Raw genomic sequence first — 10,971 nt, 5'->3', positions numbered from 1 at the left:
GAGGTGGAGGACTTTGTGGACTGGTGTTGGGTTAATGGGTTAATGTTGGACTTGTGGGCTTGGGCAGCACTGGGTTGGGATGTTTTTGTGATGCACACTTTCTTTACATAAAACACTCTCTTATCCATGAGTTGCTGTGGATTTGTTTCTCCAAAGTACCTAGACTAATACAGTATCTTCCCTCACCTTTGCACCAGACTCAGGCAGGGAAAGAGCCCTATTAATAAGTCACTGCTCCTGTGGGGACCCTGTGTGCAACAGAACGAAGGACTGCCCGACGTGCCCCATCCTCACAGTTGTTCCCGGGTTGGAGCTCCTTGTTGCAGCCACTGTATCAGTGTATCAGTTCCTCTTTGTCGCGGTGCCTCCACTTTACCAAGCACGATGTCCTTCTCCAGGGTCTGGTCTCTCCTGATGCCGTGTCTAAAGTACATGGGATGACTTCTCACCATCCTTGCTTCTAACGAGCATTTGGATGGCCCTTCCTCCAAGACAGATGTATTTGCCCTTTCTTTGGAAGTCCGTGATACTTTTAGTATTCTTTGCCAGCACCACATTGGAATTAAAATACCTCAATTCTTATGCAGCATCCAACTTCCACACGCACATGAGGCGATGGAAAAGGGGTCCGGAGCACCTTCGTCCTCAAAGTGACTCCCTGGATCTCCAGCCTTTAGAGAGGTTTTGGGCAGAATTGCCCAATACAGGACATCATTTGATTTCTTGATTACTGCCTCCAGGAGCATTGATTCAAGTAAAATGGGTTCAAGTAAAATGAAATCCTTGCCCACTTCCATCTTTCTCCATTTTATCATGATGCTGTGTTTGTTGGCCCCGTTGTGAGCATTTGCAATCCATACTGAAAACTGCGGTCTGTGGTTTTCATCAGCACGGGCTTCAAGCCCTCCTCGATTTCCGCAAGCAAGACACTGTCGTCTGCTTGTCCAAGACTATTAATAAGCCTTCCTCCAACCCTGATGCAGAATTGTTCTTCATGTAATCCAGCTTCTCAAATTCTTTGCTCAGCATAGGGAGTGAATAAGTCTGGTGATACACCTTTCCTGGTTGAAAACCACACAGAATTCTCTTGTTCTTATTCAAGCAATTGCTTCTTGATCCCTGTTCTGAATGTACACAGTGGATGGAGTGTTCTGGAATTCTCATTAGATCCTTAGTACTAAAATGTCGGTCTCTTCTGCCAGCCTTGGCCCACAGAAGCCTAGCCTTGACCTGCAAATACCTAGAGAGGGCCAGGCTCCTGGCTGTGTGATTGCAGGGTGGATTGATCTAGCAGCACCGTGGTGAGTCCCCTGTGTGCCCAGCCCTGGATAGTCGTGAACTTGTGGTCTGGTTCTGGAGGCAAAACATTCATGTATTTATCCAACAAATATGGTCCGAGCACCCCTGTAGGCACTGGGCGAGGCACTGTATTTCCAAGGTGCTCTTGATCAAGGCTGGTGCCTGATCCAAGCATGGCATTGAGAGGGAGCGATGGGAGCATGGTGTGGGAGCAGCACCGAGGAGCAGGCCTTTGGGCTGGGTATTGAGTGGGGTCGGCAGGACCTCAGTGAGTGCCCACATGAGGACACATCATAGGCACAGAGACGCCGCTGAGGCTCACCAGCTTCTCTCTGCCCAGGCCCCCCCAGTCACAGTCACAGTGCTGCCCCATGCCTCTCCAGCTCTCAGGTTCCCCACCCACAAGATGCAGACCATGTCCTGCCCTCCTCTCCGTGCCTGTATTAGTCTAGGTACTTTAGAGAAACAAATCCACAGTAACTCATGGATAAGAGAGTTTTATGTAAAGAAAGTGTGCATCACAAAAACATCCCAACCCAGTGCTGCCCAAGCCCACAAGTCCAACATTAACCCAACACCAGTCCACAAAGTCCTCCACCTCACAAAACAGAGGCAATGATGCCGACTGCAGGAGGAAAGCTGAGTCAGTGAACGAACAGGCATCTCAGCACTAGCAGGGGTCTCCACATGGCTGCTCCAGCACCCAGGGCTGCATCGGGATAGGTCCATGTAGCTTCTCCTTGGGGATCTCTTGTAGGAAGTCAATCTTGCAAGCTGAAGCAGGGAACTGCTAAGGCAGCTGCACCCTGGTGCGACCATCACAAAGCAAGAGACCCAGGAACTAGAAAGGCGAGGCTCACCACCCATTTATCCCTCCGCCTTTCAATTAGCCCCACATGTGATTATCGGCCAGGCTGGCACAATTAACTAACTCAGTGCCCCTCCCTCCAGATCAAGTCCATAAGCCCGATATTAGCCCATATGTCTGATACCAATCTATAAAGTCCTCTTCAGACTCATGCAATGATGCTGAATGCTGGAAGATCACAGGCCAGTGGGTGGAAAGTCTTCTGGATCCAGTGGCAGTGGAAGCATCTCAGCGCTGGCAGGGGTCTCCACGTGGCTCCTCCAGCTCCAGGACTCTAGTGAAGCTCCATGTGTCTTGTCAGCAAGAAGACGAAGCAGAGTCTCTGTGTGTATCTGGCCTCCAATAAGCTATTTATCTCCATGGCACCTCCAAATAAGGTCATCAAGCTGAGACCTGATTGACAGGCTGGACTCCACCTCTTCACAAGTTGACATCCGATTATGTAACAACCATAGAAGTCTAACCTCGTATGCTTGCAGAGGCCTGCACTGCCTTCAGCAGCTGGTGGTCTGGAGATCACCACAGGTCACCTCCCCCACCAAGTGCCTGCCTCCACCACTTCCTGGCCTGCTGACCTTGTGCAAATCCTGGGTGTGAGACCCTGCTTTCTTATGCACAGAATGAGTTGTGAGAACCCTCCAGGGCAGAGCCTGCTGTGCAGATACGCACACTCCCTGCCTTGTAGCCCTGCTGACTCACAGCCCTGGGGGTTTGGGAGTGGAAAGCCCAGCCTTGCTCCCGTGGAGTTGCTGGTGATTTCCAGCCGCAGAGCACGCGGATCGCAGCCCAACTCGTAACCACGACACCCGCCGGGCTCCATAGCAGGCACACGCACATCAGGCCTCAGCCCCCACCATATCTGCCTGGCCCTTCCGGTGGGGTCTTATGCTTCCCATGACTTCCTGCTGCGTGTGCAACATGGGGAACGTCCCTACCTCCAAAAGGCCAGGTGCAAGGAGGCCAGTGAATTCAGGCAGTGTAGGGCCAAAGGGACAGGTCTGTCCCACCTGCTCCCTGCTGCTGGGTTGGGCGGAATGGCCCTTGCAAAGCTGACACTCTCAGCAGGGAATGTGCAGGCTCCACGCCCTTCGCCCTCTTCCTGCGGGGCTGTTCCTGGGAAGACAGAGGGGGACCAGCTCCCAGGAACACCAACAGTGACAGGCAGCCTGCTCACTCTTGGAAAATGCAGCCCCCTCCCTGTTATGGGAGACTCGAGGTGATGGCCATCGTTGGTCATCTGAAGGAGCGAATCACCCACTGCTGCCGTGGAAGAAAGGCCTGACAAGCCTTTCATTCCGATCACAACCAGGGAAACCTGAGGGGCAGCTCTCCCCTGTCCTGGGGGCGTGCCCTGAGTCAGAACCAGCACGCAGCAGGACAAAGGAGGACCCAGAGGCTACTAGTCACATCAGTGAGGTCCTGGAAAAGCGGGAGGGATGTGGTTGGATACTTGCCCCCTCCCTGAAGCCTCAGCTGTTGGCCCTTCCTTCCTGGAACCCGCCTGCTCTCTGCTCTGTGTGGAGCTGAGCCATGCCAGCCCTCCCAGCTCTGAGTCTCTCTCCTGGGCTCTGGACAGCCCCTGGCCAGCAGCCCGTGGAGACAAGGGCCTCACGGCACCTTGCAGTGGGCTGTTTCCCAGAGGTCCTGCTGCGTCTCCTAACCCCCAGTGAGCAGCTCAGGCAGCTGTTGCTCTTGCTGGGAAAACCCGAGACTCAAGGCCGGCTTCCTTTTCCTATAGCCTTAGAGTGTAGTCGTCTCAGTAGCTAGCACAGACCCCGGTTTCTTCATCTGTGAAGTGGACAGAGGAGCACGTGCCTTAAACCCAGGGCCCTGGAGAAGATCAACTATGGGCAGACTTTCTGACTCCTGTGTAATATGGACATATGCATGAGTTAGCGGTCTCCCCTGTCCTTTCTTCCAAGAGCTCAAAGAGGGCACCATAGTTAGTGCCAAGCACCGCGGGGAGGATAGTACCTACTGCCAGGACACTCAGTCTTGGGGACTCTTGCCCAAGTGGAGGTAGCAGAGCCCCTCCCCCTACCTGGACTGGACACTGGATCCTGTAGAAACTTTGCTGCAGGTCTGGGGCTCACTCCCCTGCTCAAAGTCAGGAGCTGGGGTGTCTGTGACCCTGGAGGTGGCATGGGTGGGGCCAGATGCCCTCTTTTGAAAGCCCTTGTGGCCACAGGGTGCCTGGAGCTCCTGGTGTCTTGGCAAGATTCCGAGCAGCCAGATGAAGTGTACACAAAGCATGTCCTCCCATGTGCACACACGTGTGACCCTGCAGTTCAACCCTGCCCATGGCGTGAGTCCAGAACCTTAGGGCAGTGGAGGTGCCAGGGCCTTGCACAAGAGAGGGAGGGCATGGGGGCGCATGGCATGGTGTACCAGACCACTGACTCAAGTCAACAGATTTGGCGTTCACGTGCCGCATGGGTGAGGTGTGGCACGTGTAGCCCCCTAGCACGGAAGCCCTTCCTACAGAGAGGAAGCCGGACTGTTTGCAGAAGTGGTTGCTTCCAGGACGGGGCCAGTGACGGTTCACACAGAGCCTTGCAGAGAGGAAGCAGCTTTTCAGAACCATGACAGGGACATGCCAGACCCAGGAGCCCGATTGAAGGGGCTCCCTGTGGCCAGGTCCGGGGCAATTTGAATACTCGAGTGCTGAAGCACCTGATGAATTATGAGCCACTGGAAACATTGTCAGTAAGCAGAGGAGAGGGTGAGCTCTGGCCGTGATTGACTGCCCAGGAGTGCGGGGCTTGGGAAGTCATTGATAAGCCACGAGCCCTCCAGAGATGCGACCCGTGGGGGCAGCGGTGCTCAATTTCCATGAGATGCCCCTGTCCCAGGGACAGCTGGTCAGTTGCAGAGGAGGAAAAGGAAAACCCTCTGATTACAGGACGAGGAAATCTGCAGCACCGTCCCCAGTGGACGCTGCTGGTGGGGCAGGTGGACATCCTCTGTCCCTGCCTGCGGAGGTGCCACCCCAACGGGACACCACCCACGAGGTTTTCCAGCCACATGTGCGGAGCAGGTGGGCTCCTATAGGACCTGGGCTTCTCAGAAAGCTGCACCAGAGCAGAGAGAGCAGCCAGGAGCGTCACCTGGACAGGACTTGGAGCTGGCGCTCCTGGTCGTCACTGCCTGTTCTGGGACCAGCCACTGTTCTAAGGGCTTTACTAACTCCTTTCATCCTCACGTCAGCTTCACGGGTAGTTACTGTTGTTATCCCCATGTGGGGAAACTGAGTCACGGTGTGTTTGATTCCCTTGCCAAGAATACACAAGCAGACAGTGGCCGAGCTGGGATTTGAACTCAGATGGTCCGGCACAGAACAGACATGCTTGCCCCACACGGCTCCCTGGGCTGAGAGGCCCTGCAGTCTTTGCCGTGGGAAACTTGATCACATGGTTGGGGCCTCAGGATCTGGAAGCTTCTAGATGCTTCTTAGGCCACCGTCTAGCTGCCGTGCACCCCCCACCTCACCCCCGTCTCTTGGGTATTCTGCCTTTATGCCCCATCCCTGCTCTGCAACCGGGGTGGTGCAAACCGTTTGCACAGATTACTAATCGGGAGATGGGCTGTTCAAATCCACCCGGTGGGACGTGGAAGAAAGGCTGGCGATCTGCTTCCTTCAAGACTAGCCAAGCGGGGAGGCTGGGATTCAGAGACTTGGGGCGGCTGGCTGAGGACGGGTGACTGTCCTGTCTACTGGTCCTGGCTTTCGGTACCCTATTAAATTCCCTAACAAAACCCCTTTGGCAAGTCCCAGCATCAGAAACCCTGTGGAGCTCAGGTCTGCTCTGCAGCGTGCAAGCGCCCAGGAGGTGAGGTGGGCTTGACAGCAGCTAGTTGTGTTTTGTTCTCCCTCTAACCACAGCCTCTCCACGCCCTCGCCGCCATTCAAACCCATCCAGGATGCCTCAGTGAGCTGCCACCTCCGGAATCGGCCCCTCCACTGCACTCCTGCCACCCTTCTGAGCACCCAGATTCAGGTCTCGGCTCAGCCCCTTACAAGTCGCGACTCAACAGAGCAAAGTACAAGAATAATAGCTAGTAGTGACAGAAGGCGCTCTGGTGGCTAGCTGCAAGGTCAGCAGTTGGAAACCACCAGCTGCTCCATGGGAGAAAGAGGAGGCTCTCGGCCCCCATGACGAGTTACCATCTCGGAAACCCGCAGGGGCAGTTCCACTCTGCCCAGGGGGGTTAGGAGGAGTCAGAATCACCTTGATAAGGTTTGGGTGGGAGCATTCACTGAGGACTCTGTGGCGTGTATATGTAGGTGTATGATCTGATCCATGCTGAAACAACGCTGTTCTATGTAGACTGTGGTGGTATTATTGCCCTGAAGCAAAGTTTAGGAATGTGCCAGAGCCCAACCCATGTTGAGTGGTGGGCCTGGGAATTCCAACTCAAGACTGCATGGTCCCAAAGGGTCAATCATGGCTATCACGTTGCCTCCACCCCTTAGTGGCCCTGTAGGACAGGGGAGAGCTCCTCCTGTGGGTGACGCCGTGGGTTAGGCCTTGGTCTGCTGACCAGACGGGCCTGTAGCCCCGGGGGAGCGAGATGAGACTCTGCTCCGGGAAGGCCATCGGCTGCCTCAGAAGCCACACCAGGGTCACTGTGAGCCACCACCGGCTGGACATAAGCACGGCCTCACCCTCCTCCCACCGTGGAGCTGCTGGTTGTGGGGGGAGGTCAGATGCGCAGGCATTCCCTCCCCTGAAGGCAATCAGTTGCCAGACTGCTGTCTCATCCCACTGCAGGGGTGGACCTGCTCCCTGCCTCTGAGGACAATGGACAGGCTCCTGTAGGAGGGGTTTGCACCCTACTGATAATGGTTCCTATGGAGACTCAGAGACCACCCCCTAGACCACCCTCTCATTGCTGTGTAACCTATAGTGCAGCTCCTCCCTGTGACGTATGTCTCTACCTGTAATTAGTGGGCTGGCATGCCCCCAAAAGGTATATACAGTCGTGAGTCAGCGACATAGGGCTCTCTGACTCTGAGCTCCTTGCTGCTCACTCCCTGGTCACTCCCCTCTCCCTTGTTCCCTTTCCCTCCTTCCCTTCCCCCTCTCTTCACGTGGACCACCAAGCTGGGCTGAGGTGAGCAATGCTACCATGTAACGTGTCTGACTGTATTATTGTAATATCTCTCATGCTCTTGATGACTTTAATATAATATTTATATATCTCAACCATACAATTGTACTTACTGAACTAGTAGAGCGTACTAGCGGTGGGGGCTGGTCCCCCACTTCCCTCCCCCGCACCACTTTTAATTTAATGCTACAGCTGGTGGGTGTGAACTGCTGAGCTTTCTTTTAACAGCCATGTACTAGCCACAGGGCCACCAGGGCACCTCATCCTAAGGGTGAGGTGTCAGGAAGGCTCAGTGCCACCGAGCGTTTGGTATGGCTGCGGCCTTGATCCTTGTTCGTTTCTGACTAAGGTGACATTCTCGCCGCGTAAGAGAACCATTGGGAGTGCACCATCCAGTGGGCTCCACGCCGTCCCTGGCCATTCTCCGCCTCCTGAGCGCGTCTTCCCCGGAAGGAGGATTTCAGCCCCTGGCAACCCCTAACCTCCCGTCTGGGTGCATTCGCCTCTTCTGGGGCCCCCCCATGGACAGAATCAGACAGGATGGTGCACCTGACCTCTTCCCTTCATTGGGAGGCCGCGAGGGTCACTCGTGCCCAAGCACTGCCTGTGCGGCTCCACTGTGCATGCGCCACACCGGGGCCCCGTTCACCTGTCTGCTGTGAGCATTCCCATCGCTTCTATCAGCTCCTTGGGTGAATTCGGAGGCCGGGTCATAGGGGCCCTTAGACTCCACTGCCCCCTCCATGGAGGAAGGCAGGATGGGCTGTCCTCAGGATGGCAGCCTTGGAGACCGGGCACTTCTGCCCTCTCTGCGGCTCATGCCAAGTCAGAAGCCACGGCAGCGGCGGTTGGGAATAAGTCAATGTTACACTTTTTGACGCTGCTTTCCCCCATACACCCAGGAGCCCCCACGTACAGGGGGTGCTGAAGAGCAGCTCCCCGCCACTACCATCATCTTCCTTGTCCAGGCCCTGACATTTCTCTGCCTGCTTGGCTGCAGCCCACCTCACTGTCTCCTCTCCCCACAGATGTGCCCGTGGAGCAGCTGGCCGCCATGCCAGCCTTGCGAAGTGTCAACCTCCGCTTCAACCCACTGAGTGCCGACGTGCGCGCCATCGCCCCGCCACTCATCAAGTTCGACATGCTCGTGTCTCCGGAGGGGGCTCGAGCCCCCCCACCATAGGCCACCCTCCTCGGCCCGCCCACCAAGGGACAGAGGCCACCTGGCCCAGCACCTGGAGAGGAGGGAGTCCCATGGGTGGCCAAGCTTGGGGGCTGGTAGGGTGGGGCAGACAGCACATGAAGCCGGGGTACAGCCAGCCCCTGGCCTGGGGCACATAGCTTAGAGCAGTTGGGGCCCAGACACACCAGAGTGGGGGGATGAGGTGGCGGGGCCAGACCCCTCGATCTCTGAGCTTTGGTAATTGGATAAAGGGGCGGTGGGGGTGCCCTTTGCCTCCTGGATACTTTTTAGGAAAGACTTGCCTCCAACTCTCAGGCACCTTCTGAGCCCACCTTGGAGCATTTCCTGGGCCCTGGGGGTTTGAGGACTTGTCAGTGCTGGGCCAGCCAGACGCTGCCCTCAGAATGGAAGGAAGACAACCTCTTACTATTTATTGCTTTCTGAGAACAGACTCAGGGGAGACCCACCCTTCAGAGCACCCCTCCTCCACCCTGGTTGGAGCCAGAAGTAGTGGGCCAGCTGGGGTGGGTGAGACCACCGACAGGGCCAAGCAGGGCTAAGAACGTTCACCCAGAAGCTCATGCCTACCCCTGGTCGCCTCTGCCCTGAGCTTCCCCGACGAAGGAACAGGCCAGCGTGCTCTGAGCTCTGAGGCCATTCCCTTCCTGGGCAGGGGCCGGGTGTCCCTGGTGCTCTGAGCTCTGAGGCCATTCCCTTCCTGGGGAGGGGCCGGGTGTCCCTGGCATCCACCGTTGAGCCACAGGAGGAGGGCCCCAAGAGAAACAGCCATTCACCCTGCCGCTTTGCTCGGAGGTCTTGTGAAAGCCACACAGCAGTCCCTCTGGGGGCTCTGCAGCCTCCAGGCTCCCACGTCACTACTCAAAGCCCTGACCACCGAGTCATTTCTAAGCTCTCAACCTGGGGTCTAGATGTGGCCAAGCAATGGGGTGACCGAGGCGCCTGGTTTGCCTGTGATTAAGGGTGTCCCAGGTTGTCACATTTTCAGTGTTAACACTAGGATGGTGGTGGCCTTCCCCAGACAGGGCCTGGCACTCTTGCTTTTTGGCTGCACCTTTGGTTTGGAGAGCCCCAACCTTTGACCCTCCCAGTATCTAGCTATCTACCTCCACTTCCTGTTCACCTGTGGAGCAGGTGACTTGGAGCTGCCCCAGACCTCATTTACCCTGGAATTGTGGGAGGGGTGGAGTACTTGGAGGCAGCCACGGGGTCCCAGAACTTAGGCGTAGCCAGGCCAGGCAACTTCTGCGTCCTGCAGACCAGTGGCCACTCCACCCCTCCTAGGGTTAAGCTGTCCCCGACTCAGGCCTTCCTCCCAGTGCTCCTGGTCCAGTGGCTGCCCTGCCCTGAGAGGCTCGAGACCACCGCACCTGCTTGGTGCACTAAGCCCTGGGAAAGAGGCCGCTGCCAGGCTCCGTTCACCTCGCCTGCTGGGGGCGAGGCCAGGCCGAGGCTCCGAGGCTCTGGGTGCTTCACCTCGTGCCCTAGAGTTTGCGTCCTCCCAGCCCCAGAAGGGGGTCCCTTTGAGAGAAAAAAGCATTCTGTAGCCAGAGCCTTGCAGCTCTGAGAGGGGCCAGTGGGCCAGGACTGTCCGCCACCCCTCCACCCCCCACTCCCTGGGCGTTTGGTAGCAATGCAGGGGCTCCTGTTTCCTCGGGCCTCCTGCGCTAGGTCTGCGTTTCCCCAAGACCCACCTGGACTCCTTCGAGCACTGCGCAGTTCCGGAAGCAAGCTTCCAAGGGCAGCCCTGCGGCGGACCTTGCGTTGAGGGTGAAACTCTTCCTGCTTCGTTCAGGGGTTTGCGGCTGCTCCTTCCTCCCTAAAGCAGCTCTGGCCGGGCCTCCCTCGGGTCTTTCAGAGCTGGTCCCACACCAGCAGAGGATGAGGGCGGGTTGCCTGGCCAGGGCCTTCTTATCTCTGGACCCTCCTGCACGGCAGGTGGCCTGCTCCCCCACAGCCTCATCCCAGGCTTCTTTACCGGTTGCTCCCTGAGAAAGTCTGCTCAGCTTGGAGAGTTGCCCGCCCCTCTCGGGAAGACAGCGCCCTCAGCTTGGAGTCTTCAATAAAGGAGGCATTGGGCTCACCTGCCCGGCTGACCTTGGATTCGTTCTCTTCGCTCAAACCCACCACTCACCTGCCAAGAGCAAGGGCGGGGTGCGGGGGCAGGGTGCTGCTGGACCCACACCAACCCAAACTCACTGCCGTCCAGTTGGTTCCGATTCAGAGCAGCCCTTCAGGACAGAGTGTGACTGGCCCGTTGGGTTTCCAAGGCTGCACCTCTTTGTCCAAGAGAGCAGACAGCCTTTCTCCCGAGGAGCACCGAGTGGTCTTGAACTGCTGACGTAGGTTAACAGCCCTACTTGTTGAAAGCAAACGCTAGAGCAGGAGATCAGTGTCGGGCTCCCTAATAAGGTGAGCATAGGCCTACTCATGCTTGCTCACTAGTCTATGTGAACAGTTCCACATGGGAAAAGCCCATATGAAGATGCTC

At 56.7% G+C, this 10,971-nt stretch overlaps 1 protein-coding gene across 2 annotated transcripts in view; it reads left to right on the top strand.

Annotated features, from left to right (window-relative positions):
- LRRC20 (leucine rich repeat containing 20) overlaps positions 1-10,576 on the top strand; it is a 93,203-nt gene extending 82,627 nt beyond the window's left edge. For both annotated transcript variants that reach the window (XM_004701145.2, XM_045291624.1), the window contains exon 5: positions 8,308-10,576. In XM_004701145.2, the coding sequence (XP_004701202.1) occupies positions 8,308-8,462 (155 nt within the window). In that variant the 3' untranslated portion in view covers positions 8,463-10,576. The remainder of the gene's footprint in view (positions 1-8,307) is intronic.
- The last annotated feature ends 395 nt before the right edge of the window (positions 10,577-10,971 follow it).

The sequence above is a fragment of the Echinops telfairi genome, unplaced genomic scaffold, assembly GCF_000313985.2.
Source record: "Echinops telfairi isolate 266 unplaced genomic scaffold, ASM31398v2 ScPeMD7_70;HRSCAF=299, whole genome shotgun sequence".
In the NCBI taxonomy this organism is placed as follows: domain Eukaryota; kingdom Metazoa; phylum Chordata; class Mammalia; order Afrosoricida; family Tenrecidae; genus Echinops; species Echinops telfairi.
The sequence above is the reverse complement of the archived record's forward strand: the minus strand, read 5'-3'. Positions and strand labels throughout refer to the sequence as shown.